Source organism: Rhineura floridana, chromosome 17 (assembly GCF_030035675.1).
Source record: "Rhineura floridana isolate rRhiFlo1 chromosome 17, rRhiFlo1.hap2, whole genome shotgun sequence".
Classification (NCBI taxonomy): Eukaryota; Metazoa; Chordata; class Lepidosauria; order Squamata; family Rhineuridae; genus Rhineura; species Rhineura floridana.
Window position 1 is genome coordinate 6,399,143 of NC_084496.1, and position 27,097 is coordinate 6,426,239.

Genomic DNA, 27,097 nt, shown 5'->3' on the forward strand with positions numbered 1-27,097 from the left:
AAAACCTCTAGTAAATTAAGGGGGGAACATGTTCAGACCCAGGCTGTGTTGGTGCGTGTCACTCTACCTGCCTATCTCTATGGTTACGTTTAAAACGCGAGGAGATGGGCGGAGCCGTGCCAGGCTAGCTGGGCGGGTCTTAAGCGGCGCTCAGCCAATGAGACCGCCCGCTACCAAAGCGGCTGGCCAATGAGCGGGGCGGAGCCTCCGCTTAACTCCTCGCCTTGGTCGTGCCATCGAGCTGGTTCGTCGTCTCCGTGAGGCGGGTTCTCTGTGTTCGTGAGCGAAGGACCGGACGGCGCTGCTATGAGGATGGCAGCGCTGGCGAGCGCGGCCGAGCGGGCTGTTCTGGTGAGAGGGCTGTTGTGGGGGCGGCGGCGTTGTCCTCCTTTGGCTACCCCGTGAGGCGGCGTCTCCTCTTTACCTCGGAAGCCGAGCCGCTTCTCTTGGTCCTGAGAGACCGACCGGCTGTACCTGCCGATTCCCTTCGGGGTGGAACAGGACAGGGTGTGACATCACAAGGCGCCGGGCGTGGGCTGAGTGTGACGACACCAGGCGCTGGGCATCACCTGGTGTGACGTCACCAAGGAGCCCGGCATCGCCTGGTGTGACGTCACCCAATCATTGGATCCTCCTCATTGAAATTATATTTAGATTTGTATCCCACTTACAGTTTCTTCAAGGCTGTCTTGGGAGGGGGGCATGCAGAGTTCTTCTCGCAACCCCGTTTTATCCTCCCAACAACCTTGTGAGGTAGCGATCGCCAAAGTAGCGTTAAGTCTCCTGCGACAGAAACAAATCAAAAAGTCTTGTAGCATTTTAAAGCCTAACAGATTTATTACGGTACAAGCATCTTTCGTGGATTCTGGTCCATCCTGTCAGATCCATCCTGAATAATAAGATGTGTATGAATATCACATTTTGGGGGTGGTGATGGCTGTAAACAGCGAAGTCCGAGAGACATGAAATGCAGAAAAGTACAGGCAGAGATCACAGATGTTGGCAATACAGATGATGTTTCTCGTGAGTTAATGATTGTTAATTACATAATGCCGCTTGTCTGCATAGTCAAACCTCGCTGCAATGTGGCTCACTGAACCGCAAATTCGGATATACCGCGGGTATGACAACGTCCCCCACATAAAAGACTGTTCACAGAATGTGGCTTTTGTTTTAATATGGAAGTCCTATAACGAGGGTGCATCCTTGGTGTTATAACGAGATTCTGCTGTCCTTTTCTGCATTTCATTGGCCTTTGATCCCTCAAACCGTATGTATAAACACACCTGTTGCTTTCGGATGCATTTGATGCTGTAGTCAGCAAACGCTGATGCTGTGATAAATTCCTTAGGCTTTAGGGTACAACAAGATTCTTTGTTATTGTGAAGTAGGTTGGGCAGAGAGAGAGCGACAGAATCTATCCCATAGGTTGGTGGTAGAGCATTTGCTTTGTATGTGGAAGGTCCCAAGTTTAATCTCCAGGAAGCACTGGGAGAGAGCCCTCTCTGAAGCCCTGGGAGCCACTGCCAGTCAGTGTAGGCAATACTGAGCTAGGTGGACCAGTGGTCTGACTCTATAAGGCAGATTCCCTTCCCAGTCTTTTTCATCCTTTCTCCTGAGTTTGTTGTGGGGCTGAGAGGCTCCATCTTGTATACACAAAGCAACAGCTGATTGAAGTTGATGCATGGAGGAAGAGACATTCCTTACAAGCAAAAAAAAAAAAAAAAATCCTTCTTATGAGTTACTGAATTATGGAAGTCACTCTTGCATTATGTGTTGTGATGGCCCCCACCTTTAGATGGCTTTAAATCGGGGCTAGATTAATCCACAGAGGAGGAAGAGAAGGTCTATTCGTGGCAATTGGTGATAACCGATTAATGGAGCCTCCCACATTCACAGGCAGTCTACCTGAGGAAAAACAAGGGAAGGCTGTTGTCTTCATGTCTTTCTGGAAGTGTCTGGCTGGCTGGTGTTGAAAGCAAGATGCTAGACCAGTGGTTCCCAACCTGGGGGCTGGGACCCCCAGGGGGCCCCCGCAAAGTAATCCAGTAAAGAAATGAATTATTTATTATTATTATTATTATTATTATTATTATTATTATTATTTTTTAAGTCTTCACTCCCTCGACACTGTCTGCTCTCCACTGGCGCTGCAGATGACACCTCCCCCTTGCTCCAAACAAGAGGGGAGGCCTTTTCCTGAAGTGCCACAGTGTCTTTCAGGAGCACTAAGGGCAGGCATCTGCCTATAAAATACATGGCAGACGCCAAAGGAGGCTGAGGGTGGGGCTACCAGGAAGAAGAGGGGATGACTATCACTGATTCCCGTTGCCTTGCACTGCCGCTACAACACCCTTACTTAGAATGAAAGGAGAGGGAGTTTTGTGAAGCAAAAAGAAGCAAGGCTGCAAAGAAAGGCTGCTTTCCCCCTTCCTTCCTAGCAGCCAGCCTGCCTCCCTGGGGGGAGGAGGTCACAAAAAATTTTCAGGTTATAAAGGGGGTCCCATGCTCATACAGGCTGGGAACCACTGTGCTAGACTACATGAACCTCTGGTCTGAATCAGCTGAGATGCTCTTATGTATTGAGGTGACGGGAGAGTGGGACCGTACCACTTCATGCTGTATGATTGGAAAGTCGTAACTTTTTTGAAAGCTGCTCCATATTTTTTTCAAAAATACTCCACACAAGTTTTGTATCTTTTATTTACACATATATAAGCTGTTATATCAGGGCCAAATCCTTTGGCCCACCTTCTAGTTATGAGGAATTTTTCAACGTAAGGGAGTATTTAAAAAGTTGTAAATGTTCAGTCTGAAATGGTACAATCCACCTCTGCCTAGCAAGGAAGCAAGGCTTCATGATTATTGTGAACTCCTGTATCTTGTGCCCAGAGGTGTCCTGCCTCTGAATGTGGAAGATCCATTTAAATTTCCCAGTCAGTTGAAGCTGATAGAAAAATCCTCTATAATTTTGACAGCATTTCTGTTTGTTTGTCTTCATGGCTCTGTATCTTAAGCCTTTCTCCCCAAATGCTGACCACCAAGTTCTAGCACAGTAAGAAACCTTTGCTTTTGCAAGGCAAAAGGCTACTGCAACGGTCTTCCTCATTCCCTCCAGAATTTCTTAAAACCCATTCAGAACTGTGGCTGGAAGGTCTGAGTTAGAGGCTATGTCTGTCACTATCCTATCTGCATCTTGCTGTTGCAAAACAAGATCTGGGGGTTGCTGAGCAGCCGGCCTCCTACTTTGCAGCTTGTGACAACAATTTAAGATTAGATCTTAATTGTCTTATTCAACTTGTGAGGGTCTGAGACAGGCCCCAGGTTTCTCAGGAATCTGCAAACCCTGCAACGTTTCCATCTACCCTGCTCATAATTATTTCAGATTGCTTTTTCAACTACACCAGCAGGTGAAAGAACTTGAAATCTTAGCACATTTGGTTCCATACATGTGAATCCACCAAGTGTATTGTTGATTTCAACAGTCCGGAGTTGCAAGTTAAGGTCTTTATCATTCTAAGGCCTAATGATCTACCATGATCAATCTTTTAGTCTTTTAAGGCTCTGGAAGACTTTTTTTGTTTTGTTTTGGCATCAATAGGGGGCTTGGTAGTAACGATGGGGATCCTTTTTCAGCTTGAGGGCCACATTCCCTTTCAGGTACTACTTACCAGCAGTGGGCAGGGCCAGTAATAGGTGGAGTGATGGGTGTGATTCTTATCTTTGTATGGTATATCACATTCCAACATGCAAAAGCCAGAGATTTCTACACACATACACTCTTCTTTCCACCCTCCATCCAGGCAAGCACAAGGCATTATCACAGTTGACAGACACATTCGAGGCAGGCAAGAGCACTCATGGTAGGTGTGGTCTGTAGGAGGGGGTGTGGCCTGGGGAGCATCCCAAATAGAAAGGGCTGGAGGGGTGTGTTTGGCCCCCAGGCCTAAGGTTCCCCACCCTTTTTATAAGGTTCTCCAGAGTCTTAAATACACATTCATTTATCTGATCTGGCAGCCTTTATCATGTGATACCTGAAACAAAGCACTTGTTTACTATTTTAGGTCCCATGTGTTACTGATGCCTGTAAGGTTGTTATGGCCCTTAACTGAGTCACCTGAGGCATTGTTTACACATTACCTGAAGCAGCAGCTCTGTTCTGGTACTCTCACTTCATGTCGCTTTCTTGGTTCAAACAACACAATGTCTAAAGCACTGTAAAGCATTTGTGTTCTTGAAGTACAATTTTCACCGACACAATGAGAGACTGCAGCACAGGTGGGAAACTGAACATCAAGTGGCCTGTGTGCACGTCCAGCACAGGAAATGCATTTCTAGCACACACTCAGTATCAGATGGGCACTTTTAGCTGGTCAGCTGTTGAGTGCAGAAGATCTGGGGCCAGGGGACATTCAAGTAAAAAGTGAAAATGAAGAGCAGCCTCCCAGTTTGGCCCTAAGTGATATCTCTGAAAACATTGATGGGTGGCCAAAGTTAAGATTTGGTTTCTGCCCTGAGCCGCTGTCTTTAAAAGTAAACGGGCAGTCTCATGGAAATAGATGCAAGTTAATTATTAAAGCTGTGTAGGTGCTGTCAAGGTTCAAGAGCCTCTGAGGGAATTTGTTTGTATTCAGAACTACTGGAGAAGAATGTCCAAGGTGTCCTTGGGGAGAAAACGGTTGTCTTCAACTAAGTTCTACTCAGAGTAGACCCACTGAAATGAATAGACCTATGTTAGCCATGTCCATTGATTTCAATGGGCCTGCTCTGAGGAGGACTCACACTGGACACAACCCAAAGTCTTACTGTTTCTCTGTTGACCTTTTGGGCCTAACAATGTAATGTTCTATAGCAGAAGCCACCTGCCACTTTTGGATTCGCTCCTGGTAAATAAATGGATTTTTGTCAGTGATTCTTGTAGTTAATATTCCTCTTTGAACTGGCCCGTCCTAGCTTTCCACCACGTTCTGCAACCAGAAGTGCTATAGTGGGAACACGAATCAAGATGGAAACTTTGTGTCATTACAGGATTTTGTTCACAGTGTGTTTGTCAAAGTTGGAACAAGTTCAAGGTATTGTGGGGAAGGGACTAAGAGGTGTGCTAAGTTGAAGACCAGCCTTATTGATCATTGGAAGCTCCATACATAAAGGGTCATGGATGATTGGTTGATTGGTTTAGGTAAAAGCTAGATTTCTATCAGCGTGGCCCATTTTGTGCAGTAGAAAATATAAGCTATAAATTGTGGTACTTCGATCACAAAGCTGCCAAAAAAAAAAAAGAAAGAACAAAGAGAGGCTTTTTCTCAGCAGAGAGATCAGAAAAGCAGAAGTCTTGCCCTCTCAGAGCAGAACCTGATCCATCCAAATCAAGTATAGGGAACACTTGGCCCTCCAGATGTTGCTGAACTACAACTCCCATCAGTCCAGGCCATTGGCCATGATTGCTGGGGCTGATGGGAGTTGTAGTTCAGCAACATGTGGAGGGCCACAGGTTCCCCGTCCCTGATCTAAGCCAAAGGGACATGCCTTGCTGACTCAGTAAGGGCTTGTGAAATCCCCCTCCATGATTAGGAAAGGGATTGGAGGAAGCACTTTTGTCGTTGCCGGTGTGCTCTTTACTTCTCTATTGACTACAGCATGAATGGAAACCCCATGGTTTCTAGGTAAAAGGCATAACTGTGAAACTTAAGATGGCAAGAAGGTTAAAATAAAAACAAATGTTCTGGTCGTCTTGCTGCCTGGGTAAGATGTTCATAAAAAAGAGGAAGTGGGTGATTCCCCAGGTTCTAAATGTCCTTGGATAGTTGGATCAGAACCTCCTTGTTTGTGTGTGATAATGTGACTGGAGGAGCAGAGAGGAGGGTAAAACTGAAGCATTAAATAGTGTCTTTTGAAACTTCTCAATGAATCGTACTATAGATTCATATTTTTGAATGTTTCCTTAAACAGTGGGTTTTCAAATATGTTTTCTTTCCCTGCAGGAAGAGGAGTTCAAGTGGCTTTTACGAGAGGAGGTTCATGCCGTCCTTCGGCAGCTGCAAGATATTCTGAAGGTATTTACCAAAAGGGGGGGGAGCAGAGAAGTCTTCCATCCAACTGCATGTTTCTCTTTTTGAAGCATGAGGAGACATCTTCCAGATCCTGGGCTTACTAGCAACCTCTTAGGCCTCTCATCCCACCACAAAGTAGTTTCAAACTTGCTATTTATTTTTATTGATTTATTACATTTCTTTCTCACTTTTCCTTCACGGAGCTCAAGGCAGGGTACATGGTTCTCATCCTCCCCATTTTATCCTCACAACAACCTTGTGAAGTAGGTAAGGCTGAGAGACTGAGACTGAGTGGCCCAAGGTCACCCAACAAACTTCATGGCTGAGGAGGGATTTGAACACTCGTCTCCTAGTCCTAGTTCAGCTGTGCCAGCCTTCAACAACCTGGTGCTCTCCTGATGTTTTGGACTACAATTCCCATCAGCCCCAGCCGACATCATGCTGCCTGGGACTGATGGGAGTTGCAGCTCAGAACGTCTGGAGGGCACCAGGTTTCCGAAGGCTGGTCTGTACTTACAATGATGTCAGCATGAGCAGGTATGGCCACCAATCAGAGCCAGGAACAGGTTTAACCAGGAAGGAGCAAAACATATGCCAGGCCAGGCCCAACTTTATAGCAGAGATTGAAAAGCACCCAAAGGCTACTAATTGTGAACAACCCCATTCCAGAAATCAGGCTTGTGGCTCTGAAGAGACAAAACTTCATTGTTTGGCTGCAATTCTGTGTCGGTTCAGGTAAAGGAATGAAGATTGCTTGTGTGGGATTTTCAGTTGGGCCGAGAACTATTAAAAAGAAAAGCTGGAAAGTACCTGAAGTTCATGGAATGAATTTAATTTCCCAGAAACAGGATAGTCTGGTGCATCTGACCAAAGCATTTAAAAACAGTAGGGAAGTTTGAGGGCAGGAGGAAAGTCATAGCAGAATGGTGTGTCCACTTTCTGAGTCCCTGTGCCAAAGCAAACAACGCCTTTTGGGGCACCTAGTGTTGCTCACCTTCATTCTTCTCTGTTTTCTTTCTTGCCCAGGAGGCTTCACATCGCTTCACTTTGCCAATGAGCAGCTCGGAGGGATCCATCAAACAGGAGAACTTTATTCTGGGCAGTTCAAGGTACGCACTGAGACCTTGGCGTGCAGCATGTTTTCGGCTGTCGTCTCCTTGTACCCAGGGAGGTGAGGCGACGCTAAGTGGCCTTGGCCAACGCCGGGCAGCAATGGGGGGGAAATTGAACTTGGGGACTGGCATCCTCACGGCACCCTGCTGCTCATACAAAAATAGTTTTTCAGGGTGCCTCTGTGAGCAGGGCTTAGAAAGCCATTCAGTTTCTGTCGTTGTAATTAAGTGTAAATAGAGGCATCCATCTGAGCTTTAATACAGTCACATGACCCAGATGCAGTGGAATTCCAGGGCACTTTGGGAAGGGAAACACGTTGACCCTTCACTGGTGGCTACTATGTAATGTCCCCAGAACAACACTCTGTCTGGTTCAATTTGGGATTAAGAATAGGATGCCTGAGCTCTCCAAAGCAGAGCTGTGCTGTTGCCTCTCTCTGCCACTGCCTAGTATGTTGGCAATATAAAGTTTAAAACAGAAAGAAGATACCACAGAAGTGTTGCCCTGCTGTGCAGAAGGCAACAAAAAGTGCATACCCACCCTAACCATCAGTGAATTTGTCCTGTTTGTTTTGGGCGGGGCAGCTGAACCCCCTCACCCTCAGATTGTACAAAAAAACCCCAATGGATCCTTTCCCCAGCTTTTGTTTGAGGCAAGAAGGGTGTGTTAGTGCAAAGGACCCGTACTTGGCACTTTCTTGAGGGCAGCATGCTCCCCATTGTCAGATCCCTAACCAGGCCCAGTTTTGTGCTCATATTTCTGCTGTGGAAACAAAGACGGCGCATGCCTAATAACAAACGGAGCTTGCATTGCTCAATCAGGTTTGCCTCAGTTATACAAGGGGAGTGTTTTCTGTCAGTTGCCAACAGAATGCAAATGAGGAAACTGCACAAGGCCTCTTTTTATGCCATTTATTGCTGGTGGTTCACTGAGGTTGTTAGAACTGTAAATATCTAATCTGTAAACAGCGTCGATCTGCTGCTCTTTCAGCCGCTTGTGTATGCATCCCCAAAAACCTGTGACAATGAGATGCATTTTAGCCATATTAAGAACACTGCCTTTTATTTCAGTGCTGACCAGGTAAAGGGAGTCCTGACGCTTCAGGGAGATGCCCTGTGTCAGGCGGTGAGTATTTGTTCATGCAATTGTTGTGTGTTGGGGAATGGGCGCCTCCTTGATGGTATCAGGCAGGAGAAGCCCCTCTACCTCCAACCTTCTTGACATGTCAGCAGATCTTCCCTTGCAGGTAGATGCCAGCTTATTATTCACTTGGGCCACATCCATACCTTACATATAGAGCAGGATCATACCACTTTAACCAGTCCTGGTTTTCCCCAAAGAATCCTAGGAACTGTAGCTTGTTCAGGGTGCTGAGAGTGTTTAGGAGAACCCCTATTCCCCTCCCAGAGCTACAATTCCCAGAGTGGTTTCACAATCAGTCCCTCTTCCTAGGGAACTCTAGGAATTATACCTCTGTGAGGGGAATAGACTTCTCCTGACAACTCTCAGCGCCCTTAACAAACTGCAGTTCCCAGGATTCTTTGGGGGAATCCAGGACTGTTTGAAGAGATATGAGTGCTTTAAATGTATGGTGTGGATGTGGCCTTGTAATAATCAGATCAACTGGCTGGTATCAATTGCTCACATGAGCCTTGCCCATTTACCTTGCCTGTCTATCTTTCATAGGCCTCAGGGACAAAAAGCCTATTCTGTTGTTGCCACTCAGGCTCCTTGTGTTTAGAGCAGGCTCAAAGGTTGGGGTGCCCAGGCATACCTTTTGCTTTTGACCTTGTTTCCATTTCAGCAGTGCCAGTCAACATAACACCAGCCGCCAGGTGGCATATCAGGCAATCGTTTTAGGATGGCTGTGGATTCCACAGATGGTTAGGCAAACCACTTTCTTTTGGCCTCAGTTCAGTATCGGTGTAATGCAGATAAAGGTGCCCTAGCTCAAAGAGGTAGGTTAGAATAAATATCCAAAGGGGATTTTATTTTATTTTTTGTGCCCTGTGCACTGTAGGAAATGTATGCTATAAATCTAAATGGTGCAGAGGTCAGAATCCTTTTTGGGCACACTTGCACACTGGAGAAACTGTTGTGGACACATGCACACTTCACAATCAAGCATGTGTTGCAACCTGTTCTATTGGCTACAACAGAGTATTTTAAGCCCAATTTCAACGAGAGAGGGATCGTGTGGGCACCGGGTGCACCCACAAGCACAACTTTGATGAACCCTTAAATAGTGTTCCACAAATCATAGAACTGTAGAGGTGGGGCCTATAAGGCCATTGAGTCCAACCCCCTGCTCAATGCAGGAATCTAAATTAAAGCATACCTGACAGATGTCTGTCCAGCTGCCTCTTGAATGCCTCCAGTGTTGGAGAGCCCACCACCTCCATAGGTCATGGAATCCATTGTCGTACAGTTAGGAAGTTTTCCCTGATGTTCGGCCAAAATCTGGCTTCCTGCAACTTGAGCCCATTATTCTGTGTCCTTCACTCTGGGATGATAAGAAGAGATCCTGGCCCTCCTCTGTGTGGCAACCTTTCAAGTATGTGAAGAGTGCTATTGTATCTCTCCTCAGTCTGTGTGCTTTGAGAGCCTGCAACTTCTCAAATTCTTGGCTGCGAAATTGCAGCTTTCCAGCAGTTGTCTAAGCAGGGAGCTGCACCTCCCTCCACTCCCTGTTTTTTAACTGTTTGACCAGGCCCAACCCTTCCATATATGCCTTGGGGCCCCTGGGAAATCAGGCACCAGGAACACTGCCTTCTATAGAGGGCTTTGCTGTTTTGTTGCAGTGGTTAAAGTGAGACAAGTTTTTCAAGAGTGAACCACTTACTTTGCACCATTGATTTATGTAAGTATTTTTACCCGACTGTTTAGCTGGAAAGATTCCCAGACCAGCTTACAAAGATCAATAAAGGACTGATCTAAAAGACAATGACGCACAAGGAAAAGGGGATAGGGAGGGAGGAGGAAAAAAAGCGAACTCATAGCCCAGCTGTTAAGGTTATGGTTCTTCTAACAATCAACTGGAATGGAAACAAGTCAGGTAACCTGTTGGTATGGCTCTCACTAGGGGACGTTTGAGAGTGTGCAAAAGGCATCTGTTTCCTCAACAGAGGTGATGGAATAATGCTTGTTTGCCTTTTGATAGGATCCTCTCCAAACGGAGCCTGTCTCCAAGCTTCACTTGCTAAGCATCTTCCTGTTGCATTTTGTTGACCCTCCTGTAGAAATTAGGCCTCTGGTACGATGTTCCCAGGACTCCTCATTTGATCTCAATGACCAGAAATCGGGTGGAAGGGTCTTAACGGTCTGTGCTAGCAGGAAATTGCTACAAACTAATATCTCTGTGCGTGCATGTGCCATTCACCACCACCACCCTCTCCCTTTCTCAGGATATTAACTTGAAAATGTCCCGGAATAACCAACTCCTGCACTTTGCCTTTCGGGATGACAAGCAGTGGAAACTCCAGCAGGTATGATGATCTTAAGAGGCCTTTCCTCTTACATAAGAGGGAATCCCTTTTCTGGCTCTCTGAGCTACAATGTACACATGCAGATCATCTAAAAGCAAAGAGTTTCTCACTTCAGAACTCTTGTAGTTAAATATATGGAGATGCAATCGATAGGTTAATTAGCTAAAACCCATATGCTTAATGGAGTATGATTTCCTTAAATGACAACCCTGTGAGATCAGAGTCTGGATTTTTAAAAGCTGAAACTGGGTTTTCCAATCCAGTATTCTTGACCTGCTTTCAAGCTGGCTAAACAGACCCTTAAATGCATGAACGTATTCTGTTTTTGGCTGTTTTAAATAGCAGGCTGCAGGGCATAGCCATCAGGATCAACATCATAGGGAGGAAGGATTTAACCCTTCAGCCACTGGAGTTGCTAGTTGCTCCAGAGATGAATTGGTATCAATGGCAGCTTCCTTACTGGGATGAAAGCAGTTTGGGATGGGTGAATGTTTACCAGAACCATGATGTAGGAGGAAAGGGTTAAATCCCATCTCCACCCACCCACCCACCCTCCTTCCCACCCCGGAAAAAAACCCCTGCAGCTTAAATGATGTGAAACAGATCTCTATGGCCCAGCATACTGAAAGGGCTGCCCTTTCTGCTTTTTTCAGATCCAGGATGCAAGGAATCATGTCAACCAAGCGATCTACTTGCTTACCAACAGAGGCGCCAATTACCAGTTCAAGACAGGGTGTGAGGTCCTCAAGGTGAGGGTTGTGCTGGCTTCTGTTTTTCTTGGGAGTAATCGCTCTTCCAGATGAAGGAATATTTTACCTGCTCTGGAAGTGTTATGGCCAGACCTGTAGCAGTCAAATCCTTCCCAGGCTATTTGTTAGTAACATTAAATTACATTTTTTACAATGCCATAGTAAACAGGATCAAGATATGAAATGGGATCTGGATCAATCCCACAGGGCAGTTGGTAGAATGTTCTAGTGTGGGAGGGAGAGAGGAAAGTGGATAATCCAGCTGGAGCTGCCCCTGATGTCGTTTTCACCTCCCTCCCTCCCTCTCTCCCTCCCTCTACTGGGGTCCTTCCCACAGGGCAGCCAGTGGCTGATAAACTCCGTGAGGAACCTTTGGCCTCCTCCTGGGAGGCAAATTGTTTTTTTGGGAAGCCCCTGGCCAACACTCAAATCAAATACTTCTGATTAACTTACAGGCACGAGCCATGGTTTATGCTTACAATCAAAGGTCCCAAAGGCCTTGAGAGGACAGGGCCACGCAAGGTTCCTGAGACTGAATGCCGTTTTGCCTTTTGAGTAACATTATACGACAGAGACTTTTCAGCCACATCTCTGAATCAGCCTAAATGAAATTGTGCTGTATTTCTCCACCCCCCCATACTAGTTGATGGATGCTGTGATGTTGCAGCTGACGAGGGCTCGGAATCGGCTCACCACTCCAGCCACTTTGACCCTGCCAGAAATTGCCTCCAGTGGCCTCACGGTAAGCAAAGGCTGCCTACGCCGGCCTCTCAGGAAGGGATAAGCACACCTCTGTTCCAGACCATGCAAATTCTTTGTCAAGGGAAATCTCAGTTTTGGTCTCAGAAAACCTTAGCTTTGGAGATATTTGCATTGATCTTGCTGTACTTTGTGAATTCCTTAGAATTTATTATATTGGCGAGAACAAACCTACAGAAATCAAGAAGAAGTTGCACCCATTCTCCTACCCTTGGCTTAGTTCCATCCTTCTGCACATTGGAAGTCCTACTTAAAGCCTTCTTTACTTCCTTTACATTTTCAAACATTTTTTTGCACCTCCACGAGGACTAGGACATAGCTTTAAACGTGCAAGCCCAGGGAAAGCAAATCCCATTCCATAATATTATTTCACACTGCGTCTGCTGACTATAAGCTTATGATGTCAGTTGTCCCATGTTGGTGGCTGCTTTTTTTGTTTTTTTACTTTACTGCCCCCTACTGCAGGGGGGGGGGCAGGCATGTTGCAGCTGACAAACCTGGCTCTCACACGGGATGCGGTTGGAACAGGAAATTGGCTAGCTTCCTGTGGCTGGGGCTCTATGTGAACAGAGGAAAAACCATCACAAATAGTACTAGAGAGGCTCCTTGCCCTTGGGAATGCAGCCATCCAGGAAGTGGACATTTCTGCCTCCTGTTTGTATGAACATGTGGTATCTGATGCATTGCTCTTGAAATCTCTAGGGCAGGGACAGCAAGCCTTTCGACTTCAGGCTGTTAGTGTTGGCAACAAAGATGCTGGTGTAGATGATCTCAGATTAGGCATGACCCAGCCTGGCCATTCTTATTTGCTTAGTTGTCTTTTGAGAGATTGGGAGCTTTAAAGAAGCAGAAAAGACGCGTCATCTTTGCTGCAGTGGTGCTGCGGTGAATTGGTGCCCTCTTTCTCTCCTGTTCCAGATATTTAGTGACAGCTCTAAGGCAGATGTGGGGAACCTTTGGCCTTCCAGATGTTGCTGAACTACAAGTGCATTGGCTATGCTTGCTGGAGCTGACGGGAGTTGCAGTTCAGCAACATCCATTTTATTTTATTTCAACAATTTCTATACCACTTAATTACATTCACCTCTGGCGGGCCAAAGGTTCCCCCCACCTGGCCTAAGTGGAATTTTTGCCTCTCCTGGCAGTTCTTTGGGCTTCTCTAGGGAGGCTTTACATTCTGGGAATCCTTATCCTAGAGCAGGGATAGCCAATGTGTCGCCCTCTACATGACTTTGGACTACAACTCCCATCAGCCCCAGCAATCATGCCCAATGATTAGGATGGTGGGAGCTGTAGTCCAACAGCATCTAGAGGGCACCACGTTGGTTGTGCCTGCCCTAGAGCATTGGTCTTAGTCAGTGGGTCAGGACCCACTGCCAAGTCACAGCCTGATTAAAGGTGGCTCACAGCAGCTGCATTACCACTGTAGAAATACATGGTAAAAACATTGGGTGCCCCAATGGTTTAAAGTGGATTCAGATCAGGAAAGGTTGCTGTTTTACTCATTCAAGGTATAATGCTGCACATTTTGAAAACCAGTATTCCCAGCGGATTAGAAACGAAGGACCTTAATGATAATGCTGGTCTCTCCCTGCAGAAAATGTTCACCCCTGCTCTGCCTCCAGATATTCTGGTCAATTTCTACATCAACCTGAATAAGCTCTGCTTGACGGTCTATCAGTTGCACGCTCTGCAACCCAGTTCCACAAAGGTATGGGAAATGTCTCCGAAAGGAGGTTTATAAATTTTTAAAAGACAAATAAAAGGTAGCCCCCAGCTTGTTCCCAGGACAGGACCCTTCCCTATCTTCTACCCACAGGGGGCATCCCTTACCATTTGGGGAGAGGTCAGCCTTAGTTCCAACTCCAAAGAGACGTGAAACATTGTTGCTGATGCAGCTGAGGGTTCTAAATCGAGTGTAGATCTGAAAGAGCTCCTTGATTTTAAGTGCGTCGTCATTTGTTCACTGTAAGAGCACAAGTGGATCTTCACTGGGGATAGTTCTGGCCAAAGACAGCTGTGGGCGAGTCCCAGAAGGAGCTACTTACATTTTGTTGCATTTAACCTCAGTACTTTGAGGAGGCAAGTGGCGCTGTGAAAGACTGTTGCGCACCTCTAATCAGCTGGGTAAATATCGGCAGGCGGTATCCAGTTAAGGTCTACCCAGAGTAAGCCCATTGAAATTAATGGATCTAAGTTAGCTATGCCCATTAATTTCAATGGGTCTCCTCTGAGTAGAACTTAGCTGCATACAACCCAGTGTCTCCGTCATTCGTTCCTTTGAGAGTCAGGAAATAACAGATGCTAAGAAAATGTCTAACTTAAAAAATAGGGAAAAGGAGTTCACTTTGCACTGATGGCATACAATGAAGAAAACTCATAGAACCTACATAGAACAACTGTTTTCTTATTTGAAACTCCACGGGCCATAATTGCTCATTCATTTTCAGAACTTCAGGCCTGCTGGAGGGTCCATTCTGCACAACCCAGGGGCTTTGTTGTAAGTACTACCCCAGCATGTTGGAGAAGATCTGCATTGATGGCACACAATGGTGTCTTGTCTCTGCAATCTCCCCACCCACCCCCAAAAACCCACAACCTCTCTCTCCCCCCCCCCTGCAGTGAGTACAACAACCTAAGGTATGAAGTTAACCACGTCCATAAGGTGGAGTGCGTCGTACCCTGGCTGAACGACGCCCTTGTTTTCTTCACGGTCTCCCTGCAGCTCTGCCAGCAGCTCAAGGACAAGGTCAGGGGGTGGAAAGAGAGGGCATGGTTGGCATTCCTCGCTTTGGGTCCAGGGGAGGATGTCGATATGGAAAGTTCATGGCAGGGGCAGCCAATATGCTGCCCTCCAAATGTTGCCAGATTGGCCATGCTGGCTGGGGCTGCTGGGAACTGTAATCCAGCATTCATCTGGCAGGCTTGTCTGAGTGAGCACTTCACTGGAGCATTCCTGTTGCTTCTTACTGCTTAGAGATTTTTGAAATATGAAGCAGTTTAGAAATGCTTTTTAAATAAAATAACTCCAGCGCTGACAGAGGAGGGCAAGGTAAATGGTGCTGAATTGGGGGTAACTTAGAAGCATAAGTGCATGGAGGTGTAGATGGTAATGCTTAGCCATTTTATATTGCTCATGTTTAGACGGCTTCAGTAAAGTCTGTCTTTCTGAGTAAAAGGAAAGAGAAAGCCTTGTGGAGGTAGATCGGTATCATTCCCACATTTCAGTTAGGGAAGGTAGAATGCCAAGGCCGAGAGAGCCTCTGAGCGTGTGCCAGAGGTGAGATTTAAACCAAGGATTCCCATTCACGGTTCTCTCTTGGATGCTACGTTAACTAGCTCTTTAGATCAGAACTGGGCAACCTCAGTTGGGGGGTGGTGTCCCAAATGAATAGCCTCTCATCATAAACCTCAGCATGACCTCACTCCCAATGACCTTTCCCCATTCTTCTTTTCCAGATTGCCGTATTTTCTGGCTACTGGAACTACAAGCTGTACTGAGCCTGCCTCAAACAATGGTCCATTGGCAGTTTCATCCATTCTCTCTTTCAGGGAGGAAATCATTGTATAAGCTGTGTGTGTGAGGGGGAGGAGAGGATTTACTGGATCCCACTGTCCATGGTGGAAGGCACCACGCCCAGTGTTGGCATCCTCATGTGTAGAATGTCATTATTTATTAGCACTTTAGAAGTACCCGCATTTCATTCCGTGCTCATCAAGGCTTCACCGGTAAACACTAGTCGGATCCCAACCCATTGGAGCAGAGATGGGGAAGCCTGGGGCCCTCCAAGTGTCGCTGGGCTACAACTTCCATCATCCCTGACCATTGGCCATGCTGCCTGGGGCTGATGGGAGTTGGAGTCCAGTTGGGATCTGGAGTGCCACAGGTTCCCCATCCCTGCGCTTGAGGGAAAAGTGTGATTGTCAGCAGTAGGAAGGACCTTAGGGCCATGCCTATATGCAGAGACCTCCCCAGCCCTTACCTGCTGCCTGTCCCTGGGAGGCAAGAGGGACCAGATGGGGTGGGCGGCGGGCCATTCCTTTGTCGGCCATTCCTTCTCATATATTTGGTTTGCTGTCACTCCCATCTCTTGCACCAGTGTGACTATTCATCTCTACGATTTAGCCCCAGAGGCATTGGGAACATTTTTTTTCCGGTGGCATGCTAGAACGTGCCTGCTTTTTAGGAGGCAAAGGCACCACCTCTGCCAGGTCTTCTACTGAGCCATCTCTTTGCCCACCTGCCACCCAGCAATGCAAGCTGTAAACATTTGTCCCGGTGGCAGAGCAGTTGGTTGCTGCTAAACTTGTATGACTCATTCCTTGAACTGGTCTGTTGTTGTGAAATAAAGATCTCTGAACACTGATGTGTGGTTGTGAAGTCACAAAGCTGTGCTTTGGAGGCTGTCCCCTGACACGCAGCTGGAGAGAGCTAGTTGAAATGTCTTAAGTTGACACAGGATAACTCAACTCAGACTATTATTATTTATCCAATTTCTTACCCGCCCTTCACCATAAGATCCCAGGGTAGATTATACCAATGAAAAAAATCAGTTTTAAAATCAGTTTAAAACAATTTACAATCAGAATGACATTGTGCATCCTAAAAATATTGAACTCAAGTGTCAAAAGCGAGGATATCTTCAGCATATGACAAAAACTGTTCAATGACGGTGCCAGGCACATCTTTAGGGAGGGAATTCCACAACTTAGGGCCTGCCACAGAGTATGCCCTCTCTCGGGCTTCCGAGGGCAACAAAACTACCAAGAGGGCTCCCTCTGCCAATCTTGTCTATAGACAAGTCTCTGTGGAGCCCAGTTCAAATTCAAGACGACCCTGAACAGTACTTATACGCTGCAAGAATTAGGAGGCATACATCTCTGTTCACCATAACGCAAAAAGCAAATCCCACCTCACATCCCCGTTTATCTGCTGAACATTCAGAGGTGAGTAAAAGAAATGCTCATCTTGCAGCTTTCCCATCACAACCATGTGACTTTCTTCACTATAAATAGTATTCACCTCTTAAGAAATGAGGATTTCACAGTGTTCCAGGCTGCATTTTACAGCAGAATGAGGAAATCATCACAGCGCCTTAATTGGTAACAAATTTTGTTGCGGCATAAGCTTGTGTGGACTAGAGCCCACTTCTGCAGATGCATGAAGTAGGTGATCTTCCAGTTGGCAGGAGTATTTTCGGGAGTGGGGGTGGGGAGGAAGACTAGGATAAACCAGGTGTGGGGAACCTTTGACCCTCCAGTTGTTGCTGAAAAACAGCTCCATCAGCCCCAGCAAACCTGGTCAATAGTCAGGGATGAGGGGACCTGTAGTTCAGCCGCATCTGTAGGGCCAAAGGTTCCCCACAGGGCTGGTGCCAGAAGGTGGCTAGGCTGGGCCCTTGCCAAGGGCCCCTCTTTAGGGTGGAAGGGTGACACTCCCTTTCCGTGATCCATAGCAGTGTTGGGCCCTGTAACCCAACCCCATTGCGGAGAGTTCCCAGGTGACCCCCCCCCCATACAGACAGCATGGGCTTCAATAAGCCTGCGTGCATGCCTACCATCACCCAACATGGTGGAAGGGGCTGATACCCCCACCACCATCTTGGTTGATGGCAGGCATGTGCAGCATGCGTGCACGTCTTTCACACGCCATGAGTAGGTGGGGCGCGTGGGTGGACTTATTGGCACTGCACCGCCGGTCTTGGGGGGGTTGGGCTGCAGCAAGCCTTGGTTCCCCCACGCCTGATACAAACAGTGGGGGCCAAAAGGCAGCAATAGGTCTATGTAATTTCTATGCAGCACCAACATTTACACAAGAAAAGAGCTGGCCCATTCCCCACAGCATTTGCTGAGACGTGGACCTTTTCTGCTATGCTCCTACAGTGGCAAGCGACAAAACAAAAGCAGCCAACTTTGACCTGCTCCGTTTTTAATGAAATACAAAGTAACAGCTGAAGGGCCAATTAGTAGAGGGAGGAAATGAGGGGCGGGGGGGGGAGACAAGTTTGCTCCTTGAGCCAGCTGCCGCCATGATCTTTTCACCAGTGATTAGAAGCAGAAGAAACCGAAACCGAAGGCTCGTGCAAGGAATGGTTTGATTATTTCCCCCCTCAGCTTAAAGCAATCAGATGAAGGCTAAAGATGGTCACAGTCTGAGCATCTAGCCTGTGGCACCCCCCCCCAATCGCCCACACCCTCCCAGGCGGGAGCCAATTTACAATTCCAGCGAGAAGCAAACATCCAGGAAAAGCAGAGGCGTCTTGTTGCTTAGGCGATCAGTCGCAGCAAGACTTACGGCTCCATGGCCTTGTTATCAATGCCAACTTTTCTTTTGGGGATCTGTAGATGAAAGCAAGGTTCGAGAGTGTCAGGCAGAAAATCGGGATAAGGAGTAGATGAGGCGGGAAGTGGCATCTTCCTGAACGCTTCCCTTGCCAAGGAGCCGAGCACACTTTGGGCACGAATGCAGCCTACAGTGCTACGCTGAGGAGTTGAACCCAGGTCTGCCTCCTGTCCTAGTGCTGTTAATGCCACATCGTCTTTTTCTAGTCTGCAGTCCCAACATGGTGCCCGTGGGCACCACAGGGCTCCCAGACCACCCACTTGGCACATGCAAAGGCTGCCCTGCCATTTTTTTAAAAAAGTTTGGGGAAGGAGTTGCCTCTTTTTTGTCTTGTTTGATTTGTACATAGGATGCTTCCTTATACTGAGTCGTACCGTTGGGACTTATATTTTTAGGAACCGCCCTATTTTGTGATTCTGGTTGTTTTGAATTGCTTTTTAGCCTTGTGCCTGGGGTTGTTGTGATCCGCCCCAGGACCTCTGGGTGAAGGGTGGGCAATAAATGCTAACCATAATACATTCAAGCTCAACTGATGGGCTGCAGCTGTCCAGGCTTTCAGGCAGGAGTCTCTCCCAGCCCTATCTGGAGACGCCAGGGATGGGACCCAGGTCCTCCTTCACGCACATCAAGTTCTCTGCTTATGAGTGCCCGACGGCCCTTCCCCTTGTAAGCTGCCTTAGATCGAGTTGGATCAGCGCTCCATCTAGCTGTGTATTGTCTACACTGACTGGCAGCAGCTCTCCAGGATTTTCAGAGTGAAGTTTCCCCCCAGCTCTACCTGGAGATGCGGGGAATTGATCCTGGGACCTTCTGCGTGCAAAGCTGATGCTCCACCGCTGAGCTGTGACACTTGTGGGTTTTTTTGGGGGGGTCGGTGTTTTGCTTGTTTTGGGGAAGGGCGAGGGATCCTGAGCATCATCAGATTTTCTTCTGTGAAATGGCAACTACTGCAGTTTCTTAGACTTCCAAATGTGCCCCGGCCCCAAAAGGTTGGCGACCCCTGCTCAAGGTTGCAATGCAATGCCAGGACATAACCCCAGAAGATGTTCACCTTCTTGTACGATCCAGGAGAGTCACAATCGCAGCAGCAGCAAAAACAGCGGATGAGAACAAGGAGGGCCATGAAAAGAACCACACCTGGAAGAGAGAATTCCTTAACTGTCGTCGTTTTCTACCCTGCTCTTCAGCCAAAGAAGGTCTGTGTGGCTTACAAAGATCAGCAGTGGGAGAGTCCCTGCTCTTAGGCTGGCAATGTAAAAGGCACAACACATGAGGGAAAAGGGACAGGGAGGAACAAGGAAAAAAGCACGCTCAGGCACCAGTTCTTAAGTTGCAATTCTTATCATGACCAGCTGGGATGGAAGCAGGTAGCCTGATGGCATGGTGGCTAGAGGAAGGGACAAGGGCAGCTGGTCACTCAGCAGAGGTGATGAAACAGCTCACAGATGCATCGGGTTGGATTCCTGCATTGAGCAGGGGGTTGGACTTGATGGCCTTATAGGCCCCTTCCAACTCTACTGTTCTATGATTCCATGAGGTTCTGAGTTCACTGCCCTCAGACCTGGGGCCAGCCTTCTACCTCAGAAGAGCATCTGTAGTCTGCCACAGATTTCAGAGTACTATTAAAGGGCAGACAGCTGGTATAGCACAGTGGGGAGGAGAGCCTGGCTGGGAGTCTGTGAGTTCAAATCCCTGCTCGTGTCTCCTGGGCATCAAGAGCCAACTAAAGATCACCCCCACAGGGAGTGGCTCAGGGGTTACTTGCCCTGCCACCTGTGCAGCCGTGGGCAAGCTGCATAGTCCCAAGGAGCCCAGTTGCCCCCCAGCTGGCAGTGGCGGACAAGGAAGGGGCTGGCTTGTGCAGCTGTGGCAAGCTGAGCAGGCCCGAGCCAGCTGGGGAGGACTAGCCTCAGAGGGAGGCAATGGTAAACCCCCTCTGAATACCGCTTACCATGAAAACCCTTTTCACAGGGTAGCCGTAAGTTGGGATCGACTTGAAGGCAGTCCATTAAAGGGCAGAGGGGGAGGGATACTTTAGTTCATCGTATATCCAACCTTTATTCTGCCACTCAAGAAGGCTTAGCTAGGGACCCCCCGCCTCCAGGCACTGCCTAAACTCAGCCCTGCTTAGCTTCAGCAACTGCAGCTATTTAGCATTTCGTTTCCTCTTGCAGTTTGTATTTTCTCAAGTTTCCAAACCTCTTGAACTTTAGCGACCTGCCCGAATGGCCAGGGGATGCGGTTCAAGGTATGACGATAAAACAAACATCAGCAGTTGAAAGGCACAGGAGCAAGGCTGACAAAAAAAGTTAGCAACCCTATCTCATTTCCCCCTCCCCTGTAGCCCCATGTCAACGGGGCAGTGAAATCCACTCCAGGTTTTAGTCCAAACTTTCAAGAAGCTGTCCCAGACCCCTTGGACAGTTCCTTGAAAGTTTGGACTAAAACCTGGAGCAAGTTCCACTGCCCCACTGACGTGAAGCCACTGGTCCCCACTGCCCATCCCTCCAACTTACCAATGAAAGAAAAGAAAATGGCGAATGCTGCGATGTCCCAGGGAGACTGGAACATCTGCTTGCTTGCCAGTCGGCTCAGAAGGTCGTTGACCTGGTCACTCAACTCTTGGCCAAAATCTTTTTCTGCACTACCCATTTTTCTTTGTCTTTAGTGTTCCTCCGGATGTTCCGTTATATCTGCAGATAAAGAAGATCAGGAAAGGGCCGTCACTGACTAGCAGAGCATCCGCCTTGCATGCAGAAGGTCCCAAGTTCAGTCCCCGGCATCTCCAAGTGGGGCTGGGAGAGACTCCTGCCTGAAATCCTGGAGAGTCACTGCCAGTCAGTGTAGACAACACTGAGCTAGATGGACCAATCGTCTGACTCTGCATAAGGCAACTTTCTATGTTCCTGTCAGCCCAAAATTTTGGAGCTAACCAAAGACCAGTTGACGTGCACTTTTTATACTCAGGATGGCCCATTTTGGAAACTCTTTTGCATATGTTCAGTCATCAGTCCACTCTGTCCAATTTCCTGCTGTTCTTAAACTTAAAAAGTGTAGGAAAAGCTCATCTAAATTGCATGCATTCCTACTAAAATAGGTATAGTATCCACATTTCCCCTTAAAACACACATTTTCCTATGTGTTTTCCCCTAATACACACATTTTTGTGTGTACTGTCCCCTGCAATGCCAATTTTGTGTGCATCGCTCCCTTAAACGCACCTTTTGGTATGCTTTTTTTTTTTGAGCCATAATCTACACTGCAAAAATTGGCAAAGTGAGTGATCCAAAGGATAGGTGCATTAGTCCAGGAAGTGGGAAATAGATCAATTTGCTTTCCAATGAAAGAAAATTCCCTAATTTTAAGCTACGCAATTTACTCAGCCCTCACAGCTAAATGCCTGCTGATGTCTGGCTGGTGTAAAGTTGTGCTTCAGGGTGACAGTTGGCGATTCAAAAGCTTTTGTGGGGGGGATTGCCTCCTTATAGTGGATTTCACATGAGGTTTATTTAATGGCTTGGATCCTAAGGTGCTCTTCCGCTCAGGCAAGAGAAGGGCAATTTGTGATGCCTGTCCCTCCACCTGCAGAACATTCCCAAGGGTCCTTAACATAAGAACATAAGAAGAGCCTGCTGGATCAGGCCAGTGGCCCATCTAGTCCAGCATCCTGTTCTCACAGTGGCCAACCAGGTGCCTGGGGGAAGCCCGCAAGCAGGACCCGAGTGCAAGAACACTCTCCCCTCCTGAGGCTTCCGGCAACTGGTTTTCAGAAACATGCTGCCTCTGACGAGGGTGGCAGAGCACAGCCATCATGGCTAGTAGCCATTGATAGCCCTGTCCTCCATGAATTTGTCTAATCTTCTTTTAAAGCCATCCAAGCTGGTGGCCGTTACTGCACCTTGTGGGAGCAAATGCCATAGTTTAACTATGCGCTGAGTAAAGAAGTACTTCCTTTTGTCTGTCCTGAATCTTCCAACATTCAGCTTCTTTGAATGTCCACGAGTTCTAGTACTATGAGAGAGGGAGAAAAACTTTTCTCTATCCACTTTCTCAATGCCATGCATAATTTTATACACTTCTATCATGTCTCCTCTGACCCGCCTTTTCTGTAAACTAAAAAGCCCCAAATGCTGCAACCTTTCCTCGTAAGGGTCCTTCATCCCTCAGGAGTGGATTTTGGGGTGGGGATGCAGTATGTGGAGGAAAAATTATTTACCGGTTACACCCCACTTTTTGACAACACTGTGCTGAAAGTAACCTGCAATTTTTTACATTTAAACAAATTAAAACATGAAAGTGTTACAAAGCAAAAACCCAGAAGAGCACGGAAGATGTGCCAGCAGAAGTCAGACCTTTCAGTGCCTAGATCCCAAAGACTCCATGGAATAAAAGACATTTTAGTCTATCTCCGAGAAACGGGTAAGGCAGAAAATATTTATTTATTTATTGTACTTGTATACCGCCCCATAGCCAAAGCTCTCTGGGCGGTTTACCACAATCTAAAACATTAAAACAAATATACAATTTAAAACACATATTTTAAAAACAATTTAAAACACAATTTTAAAATTTAAAACAATATAAAAACAATTTATATTGTGGGCCTTCTTGGGAGGGAGGGCATTCCAGAGTTCCGGGGTCACCACACAGAAGGACCTGCTCATACATAATGACAACTTAGGATCTCCCCCTACAAAAACCATAAACATCCCTCACCCCGCCACATACACACCAAAGGAACATGGCTCACTGGTTCTAAATGCACCAACATGTTCACATTCCATATTGCCACATTCCCTAAATCTCTCTTACCTGTATGTATCACACCCTTGAAAGCAGCCTCCCGCAACCTGGTGCCCTCCAGACATCTTGGGCTACATCTCCCATCAGCCTCAGCTAATGCATTCTAGCTCTCACAGACAGAGGAGGGCGCCGAGTGGAGAACACCGTGCCCTCAAACTTAGAGAAGGCCCTGGCTGCATTATGCTGGCATTTCAGACTCCAAAACTGGTTACCCAGCCAGTCTCAAGTTTTGCCAGCCAGACCAGCAAAACAGTGGCTGGCAACCCCATGTCCTGTGTTCTGCCACACACTGAGCTATCGCACGCACGTTGTTGCTGTTCCCAGGGTGCAGCAAAACTCCCCCTGGATTCTCAAGCCCCTGGCATCTCACTCAGTTCTGTGTCCCTTACCTTCGGCCCCAACAGCCAGGCCCCCCCTTGTTCTGCTATCCTCCCCAGGGATTTGCAGCCTCCTAGCCACCAACAACAAGACCAGAGCAAAAGGTGAGATCAAGCTGCCTTTCGAGGAGGGAAAGAATGAGGAAGTTGCTTCTGCAGAGCCACTGCCGGAGACCTATAACAGCAGCTGCTTTAACTACAAGTAACCGAACGACAATGCTTTTTTTTTAAAAAAATGTTGGTTTCTTGGTGAAAATTATTACCTGAATGTATTTCTCCAGCAGGTTCCACTCCTGCTTCTTGGTGAAAGTAAGTGCCATCCACCTTCACTTCCTTGTTCCTGTTTGTGCAAGTGCCCAAGGTGAATGGTTGAACTGCCGCTACCCGAGCTCAAACCTTGCCTGGGAGAAGAATAGCGATAAGACTTTGAGGGCAGGGCCACAGCTCAGCGGTAGAGCATCTGCCTTGCATGCAGGAGGTCCCAGGTTCAATCCCCAGCATCGCCATGTAGGGCTGGGAGAGGCCCCTGCCGGAAAATCTATTGTCTGTTTTGTCTACATACACTCAAACATTCTCTCTCCCAGGAAAGCAGGAAGAATGGACAGGGTTCAAGGGCACACGCTAAGCAGGCAAAACCACTCAGGAGGTATGCAAAGCAGAGCCAGAGAGGGTGTGTGTGTGGCTGGGAAGCGGATGTGGCCGAGGGAAGTCCCCAGGGGCACGCAGAGAGGTCTGGAGTAGGGTTGCCAGGTTCAATCCCTGAAACCGATCTTGTATCTTTAGGAGAAGAGAAAGTCAGCCAAGCGCAGGTGTTCGTGCAACAATGCAATGGGAAAAACCACAAGGTGGAATTTTCCCTCCCCCCTGCACAACTTTTAAAGATACAGAAGACCTCTTGGAGGCTGGGCCTGGCAACCAAGAGGTCTTCTATATCTTTAAAAGGTGTGCAGGGGGGAAGGGAGAATTCCACCTGGTGGTTTTTTCCATTACAGTGTTGCAAGAACACCTGCGCTTGGCTGACTTTCTTTTCTCCTAAAGATACAGGATCGGTCTCAGGGATTGAACCTGGCAACCCTAGTCTGGAGGGCTGCATTTGCCCTCCCCCCTCAAGGGCTGAGACTCCCCATCCATGTCCCAAAGGAAGCTGGTGAGGATAAGCAACCTCCTTCCCAGTGCTCAGGTTGCCCTTCCTCAGTGCAGAAAATTCTGGCGTCGCCCTGATCACAAGAGGAAGGATCACCGACGTAGTGCCAGCACCCTACCCAGTAAGAGAAGCAAGGAAGGGAAAAACTCATTCCAGGAGGGCAAATTGTATTGAGTCCCACCTGCAATTCATTTTTGGGTTTTGGGAAAGCGGATGGACGGATTGGGACCTTGCAGATGAATCAGGCCGATTGCTCATGGGTCTGAATAAATATATACAGTATACATTTGCTGAGTGTCCAGCAGATGGCAATCTTGCGTTATTGATCATGCCGATAGTACAGTAGTCATCTGCTACAGGATTTAGTCCAGCCTATGCCAACCTGGTGCTTTTCAGCTGCTTTGGATTACAACTCCCATCAGTCCCACCTAAAAGGTGGCTTATGAGCGTTATAGTCCAAAACATCTGGAGAGCACCAGGTTGATGAAGGCTGATTTGGCCTTTGAGGACTCTTAAAGCTACCCTCTTTTTCTCACTGAAGATAGGCAACAATGAGGTTCTCTGTTTCTTTCCAAGAGAGTGATGGCCAAGCTGCATGGTGCATGATAATGCAATTCATACCTTGCAGCGTTTCAGAGATGAAAACAGAAAGCTTGCTTGTAACACATCGCCCTTTCTCTTGACCAAAGTAGAGCAAAGCCAGCATTTCTCAGAAGACTTTTTTTTCTCCTAGAGAAAATTTTTGTTATTTTTCTTTTGTTTATCCCCTCTAGAAAAGAAAAAACAAAAACAAGGCCACTGTACAATCCTTGAAAGCTTGCGTTCAATTTTTGTGACATTTTGGTTGGCCAAATAAAGTTATTGTCTTTTATTACCCAAAGGTCCCCAAGCAACTCACGACACATTAAAACCATAAATAAAAATACATAATACCGTAAAAGCAAATCAAAGAACTCCCATAACAGCGGCAGGAAGCTCTGGTGGACCGCTGGTAGCAAAACAGCAGCGGCTTCTCACTCTGTCAAATGCCTGGGAGAAAATAAGTCTTTATCTGGTGCTGAAAAGATGCCACCAAAAGAGCCAGGGAGACGTTGCTGAGGAGCGCATGCGGTGGATGGGGAGCCACAACTGAAAAGGCCCTCTCCCTTGCCACCCCCTCTGAGCCTCCCTCAGCGGGGAGACCTGGAGAAGGTCCTCAGAAGAAGATCTAAGGGTCTAGGTAGGTTCAGTCATGGCCTCCCCCCAAGAATCCTGAGTCCTGTCGTTTGTTGAAGGTCCTGAGAGTTGTTTGGGGATCTCAGAGGTACCATTTCCAGAGTTCTCTAAGAAGAGGGATTGATTCTTAAAGCACTCTAGGAATTGTAGCTCTGGGAGGGGAATAGGGGTCTCCTATCAACTCCCAGCATCCTTCTCAAGCTACAGTTCTTTGGGGTGGGGAACAGGGGTGTAGTCATCCAGTGTCTCAGGGGCTGTTTGGAGCCAATGAGAGTGAAAAGAGGTGAGTCAGCCATTGAGAAGCCTCTTCTCAGTAGCTAACACTCTCCCTTTGCATGCTTATTGGCTCCCAGAGACGTCTGTTGTTGTGGGAGAAGTCATTAACAAAGATCTCATTCTCAACCCAGCAGCAAAAAAGGGGGGGGAGAGGGTGTAGCTGTGACTCTCATGAAGGGACCCCACACTCCTGAACTTGCCACTACACTACTGGTGAAACCATGAATGTTTAAGGTGCTCTCAGGGTGTTTTAAACCAGAGCCAGAGAGATGCTAGGTAAGACGGTATCATCACAAGAAACAGGAAAGCATTCTCCTCTTTTTGCTGTCTCTCCGTGCTGATCAGAATTCTTCCCTTCCTGTCCCCTGTTTTCTCGTTAGGGCAGATCCTTTCTCCTTTAGCTCCTGGGTGCATTCATGCTGACAGTGCTGTGCAGGTATTAGTAACCTATCCAAAATCCCACTGGGCCTGACACACAGGTTACCGAGGTGTTGTGTTTGCTATGAAGTCTCGCCGCCACCACGACAATGGTTTCCGCCTCTCCTGCTGCTGTACTCCATGCTGGCTTTTTTTTTCCATTAGAAGGTGTTAAAAAACCCACAAAATTGGAAATTCAAGCCACAGCACTCCAATCTCACACTTTTATTTTTGGAGAGACATTCTCCATTCCCCAAAGGGATGCGCTTCCATGTTAGCACAGAAATAAACACAGAGAGGCACCTTGTTGCGGTTATTTTGGAGAGTCAAGCAAAGGAGGGTCTTGGTGCGAGGAGAAAGCTAGCC

General features: G+C 47.4%; 2 protein-coding genes across 3 annotated transcripts; one reads left to right on the forward strand and one right to left on the reverse strand.

Annotated features, from left to right (window-relative positions):
* The first annotated feature begins 202 nt into the window (after positions 1-202).
* Positions 203-16,523, forward strand: ROGDI (rogdi atypical leucine zipper). Its single transcript, XM_061599541.1, has 11 exons — positions 203-351; positions 5,982-6,053; positions 7,077-7,159; positions 8,234-8,288; positions 10,568-10,648; positions 11,302-11,397; positions 12,041-12,139; positions 13,754-13,867; positions 14,607-14,656; positions 14,779-14,905; positions 15,616-16,523. Exons 1-11 carry the CDS (start codon positions 307-309, stop codon positions 15,655-15,657), a joined length of 864 nt encoding a protein of 287 aa, XP_061455525.1. The 5' UTR covers positions 203-306; the 3' UTR covers positions 15,658-16,523.
* Positions 16,524-18,068: 1,545 nt separating this feature from the next.
* Positions 18,069-24,283, reverse strand: SMIM22 (small integral membrane protein 22). 2 transcript variants are annotated; one of them, XM_061599542.1, is made up of 4 exons: positions 23,943-24,283; positions 21,016-21,192; positions 19,551-19,636; positions 18,069-18,495 (listed from the first exon to the last, which is right to left on the reverse strand). In XM_061599542.1, the coding sequence occupies exons 2-4, from the start codon at positions 21,149-21,151 to the stop codon at positions 18,448-18,450; spliced, it is 270 nt and encodes an 89-aa protein (XP_061455526.1). In that variant the 5' UTR covers positions 21,152-21,192; positions 23,943-24,283; the 3' UTR covers positions 18,069-18,447. The 2 variants fall into 2 exon arrangements, with proteins under 2 accessions (XP_061455526.1, XP_061455527.1); XM_061599543.1 differs by lacking the exon at positions 23,943-24,283 and adding an exon at positions 23,692-23,814.
* Positions 24,284-27,097: the final 2,814 nt, after the last annotated feature.